The following is a 21225-nucleotide window of genomic DNA, read 5'->3' on the forward strand; positions in this document are numbered from 1 at the left end:
CTAAAATACAGGACCCAAAAGAGTAGATAACACAAACACGGTGACACCCAACCCAAGTTTCGAAAAATGAATGCTTAGAGCTGAGCTTGGCGACATCATTTCAGAATGAGGAGCAGGACCACTACTTTGTTCAGAGCTTGGCGACACTTTTGAATGAGAAGCTGAAGGTGAGGATCCATAAGGTGCCGGGCTTGGACTTACAAAAGAGCCATCTGGTGTAGGTAGGGTGGCCATGATCTCCACCCTTTGTCCGGCTTGACAATGGCCAGGAGCACCACACAAAAAGTAAAAGTTGCCAGGCCCATCAAGGGTGATGTTGTCAGATCCCGAGGTATAGACTGCGATCGGAGAAGTAGGGTTGCAAGATTCGTAATCTTGGTTAGTAACTTGCATCACGTTGTGGAATTGATTGTTGTAAGCAAATATGATTGTGTCGCCAACATAGAAGTCTTTTGTTGAAGTCCACTCGTTGTAATCAACAAGGCCTCTAGAAGACCACCCACTAGAGTCACCAACTCTATACACAACACCAAAACAAACGCCACATAAAGCAAGCATAACCAAGAAAATCAGTGTACTTTTTTCCGAAGCCATGAGTAGACAACAAAAAGGAGAGCGGATTAAAGAGCAGAAAAATGATCGAGTGATTGATCAAATTTGTGTAAAAGGAACGAAGAGCTGATTGAAATTTTTGCGTGAGAGTAGACTAGGGGTGCCCTTGCATATATAGTGTGTATCTATTAGCCGACTCCAACATGGAGTAGGTTTCCAACTAGTATTTACAATAGGATTTATTTATTTTTTCATTTTTCATAACAGAGTTAATTATAAATTTTGAATGGCCCAAACCCAATTTAAATTGCATTTTCTTTTTTATCCGTATCCAAATTGAACTAGCGCTCATCTGTCAGATAATAGCTGGATTGTTCCCATAGAACAACTGTGTAAAAGTAAAAAAACATCCCCGGTATAGCCGCATGGCTGTACTTTCGGAAAATATCATATTTTAAGATTATAGCCTATCGGCTGTACGATTTTAAAAAAATAAAATAAAAACCCCGCCGGCTATACTGTCTATTAAAAAAATAAAAAAACCTGCGTATAGCCGCCCGGCTATAATCTTTAAATATCCTTTTTTTCTATTATTTTTTCTTTTCCTTGATTTTCATTTATCAATAAAAGTAGTTTAGAGCATTATCCATTACTATTAGTCTATTACCCGAGTCTCTATTATCCCATTTTTAGTTTTTATTTTTCCAGAGTTTTTACCCATATGAAGTGTTTAGCATTTTCACGTTTAATACTCGCATTATATGCGTACGTACGTATTTTTCAAGAATATTTTCATTTTACGTACACATCCTAAAGATTTGGTAAAATACACATTTTTTTAAAAAGCAAACGTATAATACATGTTTTGTATGCGTATGTACATATTTTTTATTTTTAGTACACGTATTTTTTACAAAATTTTTTAATAATACACACAAATTCACGTATTATACACATAATTCTCGCATATTATTGATTAAAAATAATATATATTAAATAAATTAAATAAAACTATCATATAGTGACCTAATTTTTTAGTTGTAACTTGCCAAAATTTTGATAAATAAAATTTGCTAAGATTATTTCTTTTTTGTTGTAACAAAAATACGAGATAGTGATTTTTCAATCCCTTTGCAACCAAGAAGGACAATTTTAAAGAAATATTTATTGGTATAGTAGTAAGTGGGAGCTGTTCTGGGTTTTGAATGAAAGTGAAGTGGAGGTTAGGAGTGGTATTGTGAGGTTTTTTTTTAAAATTTTTTTAAGTACATTATATTTAGACGTATAGCCGTTTGGCTATACTAAGTATTAAAAAAATTAAAAATGTAGTATAGCTGTCGGGCTATACTTTAAAGAATATAGCCGCATGGCTGTACTATTTATTAAAAAAAATTTAAAAACCCGATTATAGCCGCGCGTCTATACTATTAATTAAAAAAAAATTGAGTATAGCCGTGCGGCTGCACTCTGTAGATACCCCTTTTTCTATTAATTTTTCTTTTCCGTGATTTTCATTTCTCAATAATAGTAGTTTAGAGCATTATCCATTACTGTTAGGCCATTACCCGAGTTTCTATTATCTCCTTTTTAGTTTTTACCGGTAAAAGAATTTAGCATTTTCCCATTTAATACTCATATTATATACATACGTATGTATTTTTTTAATAATATTTTTTTTTTGGGTCAAGGCTGCAAATATATATTGGTTAACTGAAAACGAAGAATGATTATTTTTTCAACCAATGTGTATGTATTCACCCTATATAATTAAATTGTTCAAGGGTTAACTTAATTCTTTATTGAAACTAGCCTCCCTGCACGCGCTTTCGCGCCTGCAAGAGGCTTTTTTTAAAAAAAATTTAAATTTATTTTAGAATTAAAAAAGATAATGGGTAGTTGTGTTCCCTAAAAATAGGATCCATTATCTGCTTTTTCTTTTTCTTTTTCTTTTTTTAAATATGAAAAAATGTGAATTTACTGTATTATCCTCATTTAATTAATAATCTGAATTCTTAATGTTTGCATTAACCAAGGGTATTTTCTGGTATTTTGAATGTTTCACCATTCTCTGCCTTTTGCTTTATATATATAGATTACACATTTTTAATGTGCGAAGGGAATATGAAGTTCTATTATGTATTCTCCCACTCACGTTATGACGACAACTCTCAAGTGCTTGCCCACAAGAAGTTTATTTCTTTTTCTTTTCTTTTTCCATGAAGGACCAAAAGGCTTTTCTTTTCTTTTCTTTTTTTAATCCTTTATTTATTTATTTATGATGATGAATACCTATGTTTATCAAAATCACATGTAGAAACTAAGGGCTTTTCATTAATAGGCCCATTTTAGCATGACATATTATATAATTCTCCCTAGAGTTTATTTGGAGGGAAAACCTCAAAACTTGCCACTTGTTATTTTCTAATTAGTTCTTAATGTGTTAAAAAATTTCTAAAACCAATTGAAAAATGATAAGTGGCTAGTTTTGGGTTTTACTTCTAAATAGTCTCTATATGGGTAATTGTATACATTACTAGCCTCTCGCACACGCTTTCGCGCCTACAAGAGGCTTTTTTTTTTTTTAATTTAAATTTATTTTAGAATTAAAAAAAGATAATGGATAGTTGTATTCCACAAAAATAGGATTCATTATCTTATTTTTCTTTTTTTAAAAATTTTTTTAATATGAAAAAGTGTGAATTTACCATATTATCCTCATTTAATTAATAATTTCAATTCTTAATATTTGCATTAACCAAGGGTATTTCTAGTATTTTGAATGTTTCACCATTCTATACCTTTTACTTTATATATATAGATAGATGCAAAATGGGCTTATTGCTAAAAACTTATTAAGGTAACCCCTTATTTAGATTTGGTTGTTTTTAGTTAAAGTTTCGGCCTTCTTTTGTGGCATATATAAATTATATGAGAAAGTTCATTGCTGCAAAATTAGTTGTTTAATTTTGTAGTACAAAGCAGTGACACAGGGACACAAATCAAAAAATATAGAAACCTAAATAAATTGACAAATGTTATCTATCAAACCTAACCCTACATCCTCATCTTCCGACCCAAAAAAAACCCTACATCCTCATCTACCCCAGGAATTGAAACATTAACACCCGTACGTACAATAATATTAAGAAACCTGTCTAAAGTACAAAACCCAAAACACATAACACAACAGTGGTGAACTCAAGCTTCGAAAGATGAAGAGTAGAAGCACTGCTTAGAAACACCACTTCAGAAGAAGGCGATGCTCCATAAGGTGCCAGGATTGGGCTTGCAAACGATCCATCTGCAGATATAGGCAGCGTGACGTTGATGTCGACATTTTGTCCGGCTTGGCAATGTCCAGGAGTACCACAGAGAAAGTAAAAATGGCCGGACCTATTAAGGGTGACAGTGTCAGAGCCAGAGGTGTAGGTTGCCATAGCAGAGGTTGTATTGCAAGATTGGAAATCTTGGTTGGTAACTTGCATCACATTATGGAATTGATTGTTGTAAGTAAATATGAGGGTGTCGTTGACATGGAAGTCTTTTGTTGAAGCCCACTCATTGTAATCAACAAGGCCTCTAGAAGTCCAGCCATTAGAGTCACCAACTCTATAAACAGCACCAAAACAAACACCATAGAGAGCCATTGTCACCAAAAATCTCAGTGTAATACTTTTCATGAAAGCAAATGACTAGAGAAAACAAAGGAGGGCGAATTAAACAGCACAAAGAGATCAAATGATAGCTGACTGAAATTTTACGTGGAAGTTAGTGTGTGTGTGGCCTTGCATATCCTTGTGTTTAAGCCCATTTCTAAATGGAAAAGGTTTCCAAATACTGGTAGGAAATATGTGTTTTACCAAATAGTTAACCAATTTCCTTAATTTCCTTTCTCCTTGGCCATATTGGATTTCAACAAGTCTGTAGGCTTCTTGGTTGCGAGTCTAAAGCCCTTAATTTTATACTAACAGACAAACTAAGGATTTGATTAAATTAAACAAATATCTAGGTATTTATGGAGAAGGTCAGTGGGCTATAGCTTTTTTGGTTGGGCTCTTTCACCTTTATCTACGTGGATGGAAGTTTGAAAGCACCAAGCACCAAATGATAATTTATGTAAACTCCCTTCCCCAATTGCTTGTACTAAAAAAGAGTGGCGTTTGGGGGGATAAAAAAACACTATTCTTTTGGTAGAGTGGGTCTAAAGGCCCAAAAGAGCTACATGCAGGCCCGAATTAAACATACTAGGACTCGATTGCACAATTTACATATTTGTTGATGAGGCTATATAATATCTTATGTTGCACAATTTATTGAAGAAGCAAAAACTTGGTTCCAAAAAATTATTCAGAAATTTCACAGCACCAAACAGGCAACTGCAATGCAAAGTAAAAGGAACCAAAGAAAAGAAGAAAGAGAGCTGAGAAGAATACAAAATACAATCAATTAAGGATTGTCATTAGCACAAATTTCAGGAGCAAATTGGAGCGCATTGGTGTTGAGATCGTAGATGAGCCTCATATTTTGCTGATGCCATGCTCCTAGTATAGATTTCCCATTTCCTGGCATCATTGCTACACAAAAATAACCTGCCTCGTGATTATAAAAGTTCACATATCTTGGATCAACAACATAATTAGAACCCTCAAAATGGTATGTCACGGACGCAAATTGATTAAATTGCGGCGCATAGCTGTAACATAATTGAAACCCTTCAGGCACTCGACCAATTCTTGTAAGATGGAGAGAATCATAATAGTTTTGAAATGCCCCTATAACCTCCCGATACGTGTTACGTCCATTGGCATTTTGATCAAGTTGAGAGATTAGGGCACCTGAATCAATGAAGAAACCACGGGTACCACTTTGACTATATGCAAAGGTACCCGGTGGAAACCCTAACTTGCGTGATCCAACACTTATATCCAACAGATTTAAGTTGTAAAATGGAGATCCTGGTCGTGTAACAAAAGGAGTTGTGCTAATACCTCCAGGTGGTGCGGGTATATCATCCCCAAACCTTACCACACTAGGAGCCATTTGTGCTTCAGTAAAAGGAACCAAGCAATATGAGAAACGTCTTTGGGTTTGATCAGCCAACTGGGACAACAGTGAATCAGGGTTCAAGCTTAACCCCAACACCCCCGAAATGACACCATTTTTCGCAAATTGAATGTTTCGATTGACGTTCGAACAACCAAAGACTATGTCAGCGATGCGTACAGTGGTTGTGATGTTAAATGGAAATGTAAATATTTCAATAGAAGCTATACCTCTAGTCAATGCCCCACCACCATAATTGATGTTGTAGACACATTCATCGTTAACACATTGGTAAAGGGCCCGGGGACCTTGACAAAAGGGGTGGTTACAAGCAAGCTTTCGATAACTCCATGATTGTGTTGAATCGTAAATGGGAGTTGCTTGTATGTAACAATTTTGACAAGGTTTGCACTGCGTCCAAATTAGGCTGCCGCCGGTATCCAAAAGTAGGAACACAAGTGTGGCTGGGGATCCAATGCCGACTTGCACCATGTAGAAGAAGTTGTCACGAAGCAAAGTAAGACTTATATTGTCAATTCCTACGGTGGAATTTGAAGATGAAATTAAGTCCAAATAGTGAGATCTGGCTTCGGAGAACTTGATCATTCTTTGAATTCGTTCTAGTAGAGTGAGGTTTCCAGGGTATAAAGGAGATTCAGGAGCGTCTCTGGGGATGAGCTTGAGGCTGAAACCATTTGGTTCTGAATATGTTGGATGGAATGCAGAGATTGTGATGAGACAAAGAAAGAGAGTTATGTCAAGAATAGATGAGACTCCAGCCATTTTGGTTAATGTATGAAGCATTTGGGGACTACGATAGCTAGACTTATAAAGTAATATCCAAATGCATATATATGTTAAGTCGTCAAAGCACCATATCTAGGCTGTTTTCTTTTCTTTTTTTTGTGAACAATATCATGGCCAATTTAATAACACATTTATTCCCGTACATGGAAATCTTTTTTCTCCTTTTATTTATATAAGGATTTTCCCATGTAAGTCTTTTTCTCCCTTTTATATCTTTATGTGAACATTAAAAAAATGGAAAAAATGGAAAAAATGGAATTTTTTTTCACTAAATCCATAAAGAAAATTGAAAATATATATTATGGATACATAAAACATGCAGGAAAAAAACACAAGAAAAAATTAACTTGGGGTTCATATCGACTTCTAAGAAAGGAATTAAACTGATAGGAAAAAAAAATTCAAATATTGGTATAAAAGAGGATTGAGAAATTGGATTGCCATGCAAACCTGCTTACCAATTACCATGTATGGTGATGACTTTTTACAGTGAATCTAGATAGAAAACTTAGCACATATGTATACCCCAAAACTGGAAAAAGAATGATTTCTTACATTGCTAGAGCTCGAGTAGAACCTATTTGGCATGAGACTTTGTGAAAATCATTTTCTACATCGGACGGAAACATATATTTCAACCAGAGTTAGGATTAATCATTTAAACAACCAACCAAAAGCTCAGATATGATGAAATTCATTAAATATAGTAAGGGATGAGATCCCCAAAAATTCAGTGTAATATAAATAAACTAAAGAATATTAATAGTGCTAACCGGCGTTTTATTTATTTATTTTAATACAAGTCTAAATTACAAAGGAGAGGGGAGTTTCTCTCACACACACACTATCAAGATGCCATGGAGGTTTGAACTTGAGGCCATTGGTCTACAAGTCAAGGCCCTTTTCCACTGGGTTAGACCCCTTTGGCACAGACATTTTAAACATACATAAAAAGACATGTAATAATATTAGAATGCTACTATTTTCACCCTCTGTACTTTCCCCACCCACCTTATCTTAAAAAATTTAAAGACAAATTTATCCATTTGTAAAATGACTTTTAAGAACTTAGGGAAAAAAACCTAAACTCACATAACCACCTATTCTACCGTTTGACAAAAAGGAAATAAAAAAAGCATTAAGACCCATCGTCTTCTTCTCCTCCCTCCAACAACACACACAGTGACACCATAACCACTGGCGGACCTATTAAGGTGCAAGGAGCTGCATCTCCCTTCACCGGAAAAGACATTATAGGTGCTGCATATTGCACCTCTGCTTAGCCTAAGATACGCACTCTAGGTGTCCGTTTGTGCCCATAACCACCATCTTTTCTCCTCCACGCCATTCTTGCTGCTCCTCGCTGCTCACATGAGTTGACCACTCCATGATGAATATGTCAAGACTTCAAGTGCTTGTATTCATTAGCTCATACTTTTTTGCAGTATGGATTACCCATGTCGGTTGCTTTGTTAAGGGCAGACAATAACCTTCCTCCTTGGCATACTGGATTGAAAGAGGTGGAAATGCTTGAATTAATAATTAAAAGGTATTTTAGGAATAATGGTTGGTGGAAAGATAGGATTGTGTTTTTTCAAATTTAAATGGGTGGGAAAATATAGGTGAGGAAATAGGACATGAGGTGGAAATAACAGCACTCTTATATTAATGCTAACTTGGTGACAAGGACAAAAGTGATAACACCTAAATCAAAAATTACAATGTCGCTTTTGTTATTTTTTTATTTAAAAAAAAACCACAAATGTTTAAATACGAGTTGAATCCCGATCCTCTACTCTTGATTTTTCTTTGCTTGAATATGCGTAACTTTTAATCTGAATTTGTCACCCCATTAAAAAAACCATCCAAATACTAAAATGTTGATACTGCATATTCTTTTTCTTTAAAAATAAGAAATTAATGATAAAAAGTTATTTTTTTTTGTTGCTTTCTCAAGGAAAAATTGTTCTCAAAGAGTCTGACCCTTATTGGAGATTATGCAACTAGCGGAATGAGATAAGTACCCTTCCCCAAATCAAATTCTTCTGCTTTGGGGATCTCTATTCAAGTTTCTTGTTTGGTTTTTAAGATCATTTCTTATTAATGGATTCTTTTCTTCTTTCATTTTGATGCCTAATTAAGAAGGCTTGATTGGAGACGCTTGGCTTAAGTATGGTTTTCTTATGAATTGCATAGGCTATATGATGAAGAAGAAGAAATTCATTTTGTATATTTAAAAAAAAAAAAAAGGGGGAGGGGGGGGGGCCAAAAGTGCAAAAAAGAAATGTGAGGGTTCAAATAAACAATTTGTGGCATATATAGGTTTGGCCAATTGGCCAACAGTGCGTGTCAACCCCTTTGCAACCGAATTTAGGCCCGTCCCCGTAGAATAGTAAGATATCATTTTGTAAACAAAACAAAAAAAAAACTTGTACTCATATTCTTGCAAGTAATGATCAAATGTCTTGCACAATACATTGAAGAAGCAAAATTTAGTTCCCATAACTTTGTTGCAAATTATTAAGAAGTTTCAAAACACCAAACTAGCCAATGCAATATAAAACAAAAGGAACAACAAAGAAAAGAAGAAAACAAGCTTAGAACACTACAATCATTTAAGGATGGTCATTAGCACAAGTTTCGGTAGAAAATTGGAGTGAGTTGATGGCGCCATTGTAGGTGACCCTCATATTTTGTTGATGCCATGCTCCTAGTATAGATTTCCCAGTTCCTGGCATCATTGCTACGCAAAAATAACCTGCCTGAGTATTATAGAAATTCACATACTTTGGATCAACAACATAATTACCACCTTCCAACTGGTACGTCAAGGAGGCAAATTGATTAAATTCGGGAGGATATTTGTAACATAATGGGAACCCTTCAGGCACTCTACCCAGCCTTTGAAGATGGAAAGAATCATAATGATTCTGAAATGCCCTCATCACCTCTCGGTACACGTTGCGTTCATTAACGAGATTTTGATCAAGTTGGGAGATTAGGGCACCGGAGTCGATGAAGAAACCACCGGAAAAACCTATCCTAGCCGTAAAGGTGCCCGGTGGAAACATTAACGGGCGCATTCCAACACTTATGTCCAACAGATTTAAGTGGTAATAATTTGATCCTCCTGGTGTGACAAATGGAGTTGTGTAAACATTTGAAGATGGTAAGGGTATGGTATCCCCAAACCTTAGCACACTAGGTTGCATTTGTGCTTCAGTAAAAGGGACCAAGCAATAAGAGAAACGTCTCTGGGTTTGATCAGCCAATTGGGACACCAGTGAATCAGGGCTCAAACTCAACCCCATTATCCCCGAAATCACACCATGTATCGAGAATTGAATGTTTCGATTATCATTCGAACAACCGAAGATCATGTTATCGATAGTTCTAGTGGCGTCCAATGGGAATGTGAACGTTTCAAAAGAAACAACACCTCGAGTTGATGACCCACCACCATAGCCAATGTTGTAGACACATTCATCGTTAACACATTTGTACAAAGGAAGATCACCATGGCAAAGAAAGTGGTCGCAAGGAAGCCTTCGATAAGTGCTCGATTGGCTTGGAACAAAAATGTGAGTTTTAGTTTGTCGGTAACAATTAATACAAGGTTGGCACTGGGTCCAAATTAGGCCGCCGCCAGTGTCCATAAGTAGGAACTGGAACTCAACCGGGGTCCCAATGCCAACCTGCACCATATAAAAGAAGCTGTCACGAATCAAACTAAGATTGTTAGGTTCTATGGTGGAATAATTTGAAGATGAAATCAAGTCCAAAATGTGAGCCCTGGCTTCGGTGAACTTGATCATTCTTTGAATTCGTTCAACTACAGTGAGGTTTCCAGGGTATAAAGGAGATTCAGGAGAGTCTCTAGGGATGAGCTTGAGGCTAAAACCACCATTCAGTTTCGAATATGTTGGATGGAATGTGGAGATTGAGATGAGGCAAAGGAAGAGACTTGTGACAAGAAAAGGATGGGCTCCACTCATTTTGGTGTTCAAGAGTGAGTCTACGAAGCATTTTAGCTACACTTATATATTTGTCAAAGCACTGTTTGTTTTTTTTTTTTTTTTCCTTCTTTTTTTTGGTAAAACATACACAGTTTAGAAACGCATAAACGTTTTGTTTGTTAGTTCCATATAAATCCTTTTTTTCTTTTTTGCCAATAATTTTCCATTTAAATTTAAATCTTTTCCTCCCTTTATGTAAATGTTTTTCTCCCTTTTATGTCAGCATTTTCCCTTGTATTGTACATCTTTGTCTACATCCTTTGGATATTTCATTGAATTTCACCAATTAAAAATTCCATAAAAATTAAGAAGTTGTTGAAATTTTTATACACTTTCTTTTCACAACTATTAATCACATTCTACTTGATGGGATAATTCATTGTTAATAAGAGAAGGATGTATGCTCCGCCATGATGAGTTTAAATATTATATATAGACGACTCGTTGTTCATTGTAAGTACCCAAAAGCACACAAACACATCAGAATGTTATAGAGATCCTATATTGGCAATTTTTTTACCATTTTTTTCATGAATCTTACCATATCCTCCAATTTAGTCTCTATGTTTTGGACTCAAACGCATTCTTAAGCAAATGTGATGGAATGTCTTATATATTGGTTAGCATACACGAACCTATTGACCAAATTATTCCCAAGTAATACTCTCTCTCTCTCTCTCTCTCTCTCTCTCTCTCTCTCTCTCTCTCTCTCTAACATTTTTTTTAATACAAGTGATAGTCTAAACTATAAATGTATGGAGGTTTCTCTAACACACCCTGCCAAGGTGTCATGGGGTTCGAACCAGAGATCACTGGTCTTTAAGTCAAGGCCATTTTCCACTAAGCTAGACCTTACCTCTCTCATATGAACTTAATTGTATGAATTTAATTGTCCTTTTGGTGCGCTCGCCTAACTGGAGTTAAAATTAAAACCAGAAAAATTCACATCTATCTATGGGTCACATTCCATTGAGGTATCTCTTAAATAAGTTTATTTGGGTGAAAGCTTTTGAAACTCATTCCGCATTGTATTTAATGATCCAAATTGTCTATTTTTGAAGTTGTCATTCATAGAAAATCATCACAAAAATTATTAAATCGTAAACCAATAAGACATAATTTTTTTTATAAAACAAGTAGACGAACATGGTTTTTCTTGTTTTCTTTTTTCAAAAACCAGACAAACATTTAATCAAATGATTTTCGATGTTGAATTTTTACACAAATGATCTTTGAACAAAGATGCTAAAATTGACAGTTGGAGTCATAAAATACAACTTATAGTAGGTTCCACAAACAGTAGCTTATTTGAAGCTCTCTCATCTGTCTATATCTACAAAAGGATAATAAGCATCTGGTTAAACTTTCAAAAGGCTTATTGGTTGAAATGACCCATGTGGTTTTCAAATAGTCTCAGTTTGCCTCCTGAAGTTTTAAATGACTCAATTTTTCCCCCCCCCCCCGAACTTTCATTATGTGACCAAGGTTGCCCTAGTCCGTTAGTTTTCATATAAAAATCGTTAAATCAGCTGACGTGGCATGAGTATTTTGGTAAATTTAACTATTAAAAATTTAAAAATTCAAATTAAATGTAAAAATTATTGAAATTATTTTAAATAGGTAAAAAAATTAAGATAAAAGTATCTCCTCTTTTTTTTTCTCCCTTAATTATCAACACCCATCACCTTTTCCCTCATCACAACCAGCCCCACCACCCAACCAACCACTTTCCTCCTCCCTATTCCTCTGTCAAAACAAAGATACCAAAAAAACCCAGCAACCCCTCTTCCTTCTCTCTCCCTCTTTCTCTCCCATTCCCCCCATGTCTCTTTGGCAGCTAAAAACCCAACTCGCCCTCCACCATCTCCTCCTCTCTTCGACATCATCAAACCCTAACCAACAATTCACCCTATGTCTCTCTCCTCCCAATTCTCTCTCTTTCTTTGACAACCACCAAGGGAGATATGGACTGCCACATATGCAAAATCTGATGTCAATTTAATGATTTTGTTTGTGGGTTTTGAGCCTTTTGACAATTAGGGAGAGGGGGTTGACGGGAGAGAGAGAAAAGGGAGAAGGTGGGGTGGGTTTTGGCTGGGTGTGGGTTGGTTAGGCGATGGGGCTAGTTGAGATGAGGGAGAAGGTGGTGGAGGCTGACGATTAGGGAAAGAAAAAAAAAAAGACATTTTTATCTTTATTTTTTATATTTTTTTTGAATTTTTGAATTTTTAATAATTAACTTTACCAAAATACCCATGCCACTGTTATAAAAAATATAATTTTCCTCTTTCCGTAAAGCCAAATACAAAACATTTATATTATAAAATAACATATAAATAAATTGAAAAGTTTTTAAGGTATAATGAAATTGAAGAAAACAAAATAATATGTAAATAAAAGGAAAATAAATAATAAGTAAGAAGGTGAGTTTGGTACGGTGAAGCACATCAAAGACGCTGTCCTAAAGCCTTTGTAGCCTCCCTACGTGCAGATATTGATGGTCTACAAGACTCCAAGATACGACTCATTGTACACAAACTCAAGATCCGCTATGAGCACGTTTATAGACAGATATAGGTATCCAAGTCATATAACCATTGCCCAAAATAATAATAATATAAAATATAAAATATATGTAAAAGTAGAAAATGAGAGAATTAGAATGTGTATGTGATATTCTGATAGTGTATTGTGTGTGTACCAAATGTGAAGGAGGAGAGGCCTTTTATAGGCATCCAAAAACATGTAACCTTCACCAACCGGAAAAGTTCACCAACCATAAAATTAAGGCATTCAATATAGAAATTAAACATGAATATTAAATATTTATAACCCCCGCTATAAATAAAATAAAACAGCCAAAATAATTAATTAAATAAAACGGTTAAATTTTTAAAACCTTTTTAAAATTCAAACAGCCACATCAGCTGATTTAATAGTTTTTATCTAAACCCTAAACATAACGGAATGGGGCAACCTTGGTCACATAATGGAAGTTCAGGGGGGAGATTGAGTCATTTGAAACGTTAGGAGACAAACTGATAATATTTGAAAACCACATGGGGCATTTTCAACAATTATGCCCTTTCAAAATACCAACAAAAACATCTTATTTAGAAAAATGCTAATGACAGAAAGCAGGGGCGGACCATAGGCATGGTTAACCTGGGTTACAGCCCAGGTGGCTTTTTTCTCCCAGCCCATAAAAAAATTATAGCCCAGCCAATTGAATAAGCTACCATCCTAAGGAATTCCTTGCAGTGCATGTGAAGAATAAAATGGAGAAAAGGAAAGCTGCACATCTCTACACATAAGGGAAAAAAAAAATTGAATGCACAGCCAATGGAAAAAAAGAAAGACAAGTAGAAGAAATTATTTATGTCCCCCCTTGACTAGATGTATTATTATTTGTTGTTATCAATGAAATTACATCATACGATTGAGTTTTCTATCTTATTAGTATGTTTATATGTAAGTTAAATTTAGCCCAGTCAAATTACATCATACGATTGAGTTTTCTATCTTCTTAGTATGTTTATATGTAAGTTAAATTTAGCCCAGTCAAATTTGAAATCCTAGGTCAATCTTTAGAAAGTCTAATTCAATAAAGATAAATTAGCAAAACTAAATCATTAGAGAGAGAGGAAAAAAAAAAAAAAAAAAAACAATCACACTGGTTAGTAAAGGAGCAAAGTGTTGCATTAAAATATGAGAAATTTAAAATGTGAATTGTCTATTTTACCCGATTATCCAATCATCTTTAGGGAGCATTAAAATCAAAAGTAAAATCTTCTCGCTAGATCCAATAAGTCTAACACACATCCATGCAACCTGAAGCACTTTCTTCGTCAAACTTCCACTTCTTTTGACTTTTCCTCTCACAATAACGAAACCTTAAACATTGTTCAGACAATAACTAAACCCTACATGCATAGGAAAAAACAAGCTACTCTTAATGGATGGAGTGTCCAATGGTAGTTGGGAAGCCTCCAATTTCCAAATGAGTTATAGGTCGATTGCTTGAGTTTTTTCAAAAGCTTTTCACGAGTTTGTCTTCGTGATGGTTGTGATTCTGTTCGGTAGATCAACACCAAATGTGGATCAAGATTTTAGTGAAAATATGTCGGGATAGATCTTTCTTGTTCGTTCAAATGCTTCCAGTGGTTGGGTCAATGGTTCTTCCAATCAGATAACGGAAGTGTGGGTTGATACGTTGTTCCAGTGGCTTTGGATCGATTTTCAAACAATGTTTCGGTTTAGCCAAAAATTTTGTGTTAGGGTTGGAATTTTATTTTACTTGCTTTTGTTTTACTTTTACTAATTAATAGGTTTGGTTGGGTGCATGGATAAAATTACATAATGTATTGTGGGTTCTTCATATAGAGTGTGGGACTGGGCGACTGCACATGGCCTCCAGAAAAATAAAACTTCCTATAAAACTTCCTAAAAGGCCTTTTAGGTGTATGACTGATACTTTTAAAGTCATACTCTGAAATTTTTTGAGCCTTTTTCTTTAGTTTTTTTTTTTTTTTATAGCGGTTCTCTTTTATTTAAACTAACCAACTTAGCACCTAAAAGTGGAACTTTTTATTTTTATTTTTGGACAAAAGCAGTTAAGGGGGCGTTTGGTATCTTATTTAAACAGGGAACTCAAAAACTTTGATTTTTCTTAAAAACAAAGAGTTCTTAAATCTATTTTTAAGATTCAAAAACTTGTTTGGTATGCAACTTGAATAGTTAAATAACAAATAGGCCTTAAGTGTTGAATATAAACGGCTTCAACTTTTATTTCTGTTTAGGGTCTCTAAAATTAATAAACCGGCCCAACTAGGCGATTTGGTTGGTTTTGACGACTCTCCAATTTTTTGCTCACCCTCACAATTTAGACCTAGTGAAATGGAAAGACATGGTTGTTTGAGCAGGCGTAGGATAGGCTCGTGGACTAAAACATTGTGTCCGCCCCTTGCACTAAAGTTTGATTAACGTCTTCATACATTATAGTAGTTTAGAATATCGATTTGTCAAAAATAAATAAATACATGGTTTGTTGAGATTGAGAACAATCTAGCAAATACACCCAACCGCAGCATATAGAAACCTACAAAATACCATTTAGAAACCAAAACGTATTGTTTGTAGTTTGTAGTACTTCCTGTGAAAGCAGGGAAAGTTGACGAAATACTTTAAAGCAAAAGATGCGCACTCACATGACTATTTGGTAACACTTCTCTCTGGACTGAGATTTCAGAGAAGAAAGACATTGTATTTGTAGATTTCAAAGTCCCACAAAACACACCCAACAAACCCCTTCCACCAAACCCAACCGTCAAAAAGAAATAATAATCAAAATTAAAATTCAATATTTCTGTCTCGCTGCTGTCATATATTTATTAGATTACTCTGTTCTACGAAAGCTACCCCGATCATAAAATCTGAGGGAAAAAAAGAAGTATTCTCCTACTCTTTTCTTTTTTATTTTATTCAAAGCTTTGATCTTTACTACATATTGAAGATCTACCGTTTTGGGTTCAACTTTCAAGCTTTTTTCAGGTCAAACAAAGCCAAAGTTTTCTTTTTCTCTCCTTTGTTTTTTGTTCAGCAGCCGTGAATTGTTATTGGGTTCCAACTCTTCTCTCCGACTCTGACCCATTGATCTGTATTGGGTTTTTTCTGTGTTTCACAGAAAACCCACTTGAATTTTCACGCCAGAAATTCAAGCTGTTTTCACCATGATCTGCTCTGTGAAGCAATACTCAACTATAACAAATGGGTCTGATATCTTTTTGCGGCAAAGCACTCGGCCGCCGATGCAAAGATCGTTGCTTTTGCCCTCTCTTCCGGTGCAAAAGTCTCAGAGATCAGTTATTTCAGTGCAAAAGGCCTTACATGTGTCTGCGATCGAGAGTTTTGGGTCTCCAAAGCCTCGAACAAGTTTGATCAAATGCCAAGCTTACGAGGCCGACCGATCGCAGCCGATCGAGTCGAACATCGAGCTTCCGAAGGCCGATACTCGATCAGAGGCGGCGAAGAAGCTGAAGATCGGTGTGTATTTTGCTATGTGGTGGGCTCTGAACGTGGTTTTCAATATATACAATAAGAAGGTGTTGAATGCCTACCCCTTCCCTTGGTTGACCTCCACTTTGTCTTTGGCATGTGGGTCTTTGATCATGTTGATCTCCTGGGCTACTAGGATTGCTGAGGTGCCCAAGACTGATATGGACTTCTGGAAGGCTCTGTTTCCTGTAAGTTGAATTGGGTTTTATTTTGGTTTCCTCTGTTTTTGTTCTTTTGGTTTTCTGAGAATGGAGGAGAATGATAGAAAGTGAAGTTTTTAACTGGTTCTGCTTTATGGTCTTTAAGTTTTGGTATTGAAAGTGAATTGTGATTTTTGGATGTCTTTTATTGTGAAAATAACCATTTTGTTTGGTTGCTGAGAAAATTAAGGAAATTAAAAAAGTGATGTTTTGGTAGTGAAAAGAAAAGGAGTAATTGAAATAAATAATGCCTTAGCTTTAGTGGTTGCCTTTGTTTGAGAGGTCTCAAATGTTTGCTGAGTTTTACAATTTTGAAGTCTTTTGCCAGATGACTTAGACTTTCGCTGTTTATTATCATTTTGCTTGAAATTTCTATGCTTTCTTTTTTGGTTATTGGTTGTGACTTTCTTGTTGCTGTTTTCACAACAGGTTGCTGTGGCACATACAATTGGGCATGTAGCAGCGACTGTTAGTATGTCTAAGGTTGCAGTTTCTTTCACTCATATCATCAAGAGTGGAGAGCCAGCTTTCAGTGTTTTGGTTTCAAGGTTCCTGTTGGGCGAGTCCTTCCCTACATCCGTCTACCTGTCCCTCCTTCCAATCATCGGTGGGTGTGGTCTTGCTGCCTTGACAGAGCTTAACTTCAACATGATAGGTAACTATTCTTTTTCCTAGAGGGAACAGAATTGTTAAAATTCTTGGTTCATTGATTTTATTATTTTCTGAATTGTTAGTACTCTGTTCTCTTTCTTTTACAATCTGGGTCATGCTGCGCTGGAAAAGAAAACCAATATATATTAAAATTAACATCTTTGTTGTTAGGGAGTTTTGCAATAAAGCTAGTTAGGCGCTAACATTTCATCAAAAAGATCTAAAATCTAAACATGTAATTTACATACCTTATCTTTATATTCTTCTGCAACCAAATTAAATTTCCACTCTTCATATTGTATGCTTCTTTATCCTTCAGGATGAGTTTTATCCAGTTGCAGAGTTTTGCTATGGTTAAAACTTAAATTTCTGTCATTAAATTGTAATTTCTAGTTATTTAGGTTTGAAATGAGTTTGCTTGTTTTTCTTTAAGGTTCTAGAGTGTTAAATTTGCCTTTTTACTGTTTGTTTCAGGATTTATGGGGGCCATGATATCTAACCTGGCGTTTGTCTTTCGTAACATATTTTCAAAGCGGGGCATGAAGGGAAAGTCTGTTAGCGGGATGAACTATTATGCCTGTCTATCTATGTTGTCGCTCATAATTCTCACACCATTTGCAATTGCGGTGGAGGGACCTGCGATGTGGAAAGCTGGATTTGAAACGGCCTTCTCTCAAATTGGACCCAACTTAATATGGTAATTACATGCTATCTACTAACTGTGATATTTCCTGGTTCCTGCCCATACCAACTGTGATATGTTTCTACTGTTTGGCGTCTTCAGTTCTAGGTATGCATTTGTTTTACCATGTTAGAAAATAAGGCACATGATCCCTAAATCAACAATGAAAACTTATAATCCAAACACCACAACTTTTATGTGTTTATTTTAGGAGTGTATGGATTTGTTTGTTAATTCAATGCATTTTCACTTATTTCACTTAACTAAATCCAAATTCACAATCTGTCCAAAGTCAAATCTCTTCTAGAGTCTACTACCTAAAAAATTAACTTCCAGAGATGTCTTGAATGGCCATAATAGAATGCACATGATGCAAGGGACAAGTCATTTGGCTAGGTAGTAAGTGCTAGAAGTTTATCTAATTAGATTATCTCATTTTTACTGATCATGAACTTTTTCTACATGCAAAGTAGTAGGTTTTGAACACTCTTTGGCATTGAAATGATAGTTATAATAGGTTCCTGCGATCCACTTCTTTGCTGAATGTTTGTAGCTTCATTATTTATGTTACAGGGTCTTTTTACGTCAGTGTACTGGTATTTGGAAGTGTTCATCAGATGAGCCAATAGTGAAACTGTGTTCATTTTTTAATTGTTTCCATATCTGCTGTTATTGTTAATCATTATATTGTGCATTCCATACTGTTTATTTCTTGTACGGAGAATAAGATACATCTGGCAATGTTGTTGCAAAGACCATGTGTTGTAAATGTTGTTGACCTTGAATCACTATATAGGAGCAATACTTTGTTTTGTTCTTGTTGACACCATGATCCCCTTATACAAATGCCTTCTTATACTTATGAATTGCTGTCGGTTATACATAATAGGTGGATGGCGGCCCAGAGTGTCTTCTATCATCTCTACAACCAGGTGTCATACATGTCCCTGGACGAGATTTCTCCCTTGACATTTAGCATAGGAAACACCATGAAACGTATATCTGTCATAGTGTCCTCCATCATCATATTCCACACACCTGTTCAGCCCGTCAATGCTCTTGGAGCTGCTATTGCAATTTTCGGAACTTTCTTGTATTCCCAGGTAAGCCCATGTTATGCATTGAGCTTGATTGTTCATACTTTATTTACAGCCTTTTCTGCTTTATTACCCCTATTAACTTTTTGGATATTCATGATAAATTTTTGGTTGCCATTATTTCCAAAACTTTTAACTACTAGAATACAGACCAATTGTTGTTTATATATTCTAACATTCTCCTTTGCGTGTGGGCTTCTTTCCCCCAACACATGGGATTCAACATAAATTGTGAGGTCATAGTATCATGGATTTGAACTAATGATCTCCCGTTTTGATACCATGATGAACCTAACATTTCTCGTTAAACTACTCAACATGTAGAATTAATCTTTTATTGGGAGATTGCATTTAAAGAGGTTTGAACTCCATATGTTTGAATCACGTACAATAATGAAAACTGTTGTACCAAAACTGTTGTATGTTACCATTATTTCCAGAATTTTAAGTTGTTAGGATGTGGCCCAGCTATTGTTATTATATTGCAACACTTTCTCTGATGCAAATTCGCCAACTCTATAGATATGGACAAATTATTTGCTTGCTTTCTTTGCGTGGCTTTTGTTTGTATGTTAAAAATGCCAACAGGTATTTGGGGGATATTTTTGTAGGTATGGGTTGTGTCACGTGCTTATGATAGTGTTGGCATTGCAGCCTTAGACTATGTGTATCTTTTTAAGTTAGACTTTCTACTTTCTTTACCCTACCTTGATGAAAGGTTAGGTGTAGCCTTGGCTCATAACCAGAGCAACTTGGGTGTTAGATGTGCCTGATGTAAATACTGGCAAGGTTCATTGCCACTAATTAGGATGTTGATTTATGTAGTGTTAGGTGGCCTCTTTCATTCTTTGCTTGGACCATAAAAGTCTACCTAATTTTACTTTGCACTTACAAGTTTGTTTCATAATTTTACACCATTATTTAAAGTCGAGTATGATAGGCGCCTATAGTTGACTCTGACAAGATGATGTTGGGAATATGCTTGGTTTCTCCCTTTTTGATACTAAATCCAATCTACTCTTTTGGCCTAAACATCATTTTATTTCCCTGTTTCTTCAGTCAAAGCAGTGAGAAGCTTGGCCTCGAGGAGGTTTACGTTCATGTAACATAAATGACGGGGAAAGGGAGGTGGCGATTTCTGGCGTAGGCAGAGGCAGGGGAAGAGTTTCTATGAAGATCCATGGTTACTGGATTTTTGGTCATATGAACCAAGAGTGTAATTGTAGATACTAATAATGATTCAAACATAATCACCTGTTATACAAGGAGTTAGGCAGTTTTTTTTTTCGGGTTTTTCGTTTTTATTTGACCAGGTTGGAGAGAGAAATAATAATTCAATAATATCCAAGACTGTCTCTGCTTTGAGAAAGCAAAATGTCTTTGTGGACCTTAGGCTTATTCGCATTTCGTGTTTAGAATCTCAAACTATGAATAGAGCATATTCCATTTGAGTTGGTGGGTATGCTTTAGAAATCATGAGCTTTTCTATTTCGGATTTAATGTAAGTCGGCAGCATCTGTTTGGTGCAGGTTTTGTTTCAAGTGTGCTTTGTGATAATTGCAAATGCATTTTTTTAATTGTTTAATCACCCACTCATGTTAATTAAACATATTTGACCAAGATAAAGCAAAGACAGTGGGTCAGATGCTGTGCTATTACAATGGTCATAATAAAAAGGTTTTTGTTCTTTTTATACAATATCCTCTAATAAAGTGGAGTCACAAGATTTTATATTTATTTTCTTTTTGTTAATTTACATCCCCTTTTATGATTAGCTAGTCATACCCACGTCAAAAGTTTTTATTTTTATTTTTCTGAAGGTGTCGACAAATAAATAAAAATATATTTTCTTAGTTTTTTATTTAAATTGCATTCTTTGCAGAGATCTTGACTGTAGAGATTGAACAAGGTTGTAGCAGTACTGTTATTGTATTAGAAACAAAACAGAGTTTTAGATTAAGAATATAAAAATACCAAAACAATATACGTGTGCTAAGTTTGTGTTTGTGTTTTTGTCTACGAATGCATGAAGGGGACAAATAAAATATTTCTTTTTCATGTACAAGAAAGAAATCAAAATCTCTTTTGGGTAATGGAAAGAGTCTCTTGTTCATGTCGTCTTG

The 21225-nt window shown here is 35.3% G+C and overlaps 5 protein-coding genes across 5 annotated transcripts; 1 reads left to right on the plus strand and 4 right to left on the minus strand.

Moving 5' to 3' along the window:
• Positions 1 to 594, minus strand: LOC117625410 (chemocyanin-like). The gene has a single exon (XM_034356963.1). The coding sequence runs from the start codon at positions 592 to 594 to the stop codon at positions 1 to 3; it is 594 nt and encodes a 197-aa protein (XP_034212854.1).
• Positions 595 to 3707: 3113 nt separating this feature from the next.
• Positions 3708 to 4199, minus strand: LOC117625412 (mavicyanin-like). Its single transcript, XM_034356965.1, has one exon. It carries the CDS (start codon positions 4197 to 4199, stop codon positions 3708 to 3710), a length of 492 nt encoding a protein of 163 aa, XP_034212856.1.
• Positions 4200 to 4998: 799 nt separating this feature from the next.
• Positions 4999 to 6378, minus strand: LOC117625413 (aspartic proteinase CDR1-like). Its single transcript, XM_034356966.1, has one exon. The coding sequence runs from the start codon at positions 6376 to 6378 to the stop codon at positions 4999 to 5001; it is 1380 nt and encodes a 459-aa protein (XP_034212857.1).
• A 2639-nt stretch (positions 6379 to 9017) lies between these two features.
• Positions 9018 to 10397, minus strand: LOC117625414 (aspartic proteinase nepenthesin-2-like). Its single transcript, XM_034356967.1, has one exon. The coding sequence runs from the start codon at positions 10395 to 10397 to the stop codon at positions 9018 to 9020; it is 1380 nt and encodes a 459-aa protein (XP_034212858.1).
• Positions 10398 to 15623: 5226 nt separating this feature from the next.
• Positions 15624 to 20628, plus strand: LOC117624428 (glucose-6-phosphate/phosphate translocator 1, chloroplastic-like). Its single transcript, XM_034355664.1, has 6 exons — positions 15624 to 15867; positions 15959 to 16660; positions 17102 to 17327; positions 17798 to 18020; positions 18895 to 19108; positions 20162 to 20628. The coding sequence occupies exons 2-6, from the start codon at positions 16148 to 16150 to the stop codon at positions 20171 to 20173; spliced, it is 1188 nt and encodes a 395-aa protein (XP_034211555.1). The 5' UTR covers positions 15624 to 15867; positions 15959 to 16147; the 3' UTR covers positions 20174 to 20628.
• Positions 20629 to 21225: the final 597 nt, after the last annotated feature.

This window comes from Prunus dulcis, chromosome 4 (assembly GCF_902201215.1).
Source record: "Prunus dulcis chromosome 4, ALMONDv2, whole genome shotgun sequence".
NCBI lineage: Eukaryota > Viridiplantae > Streptophyta > Magnoliopsida > Rosales > Rosaceae > Prunus > Prunus dulcis.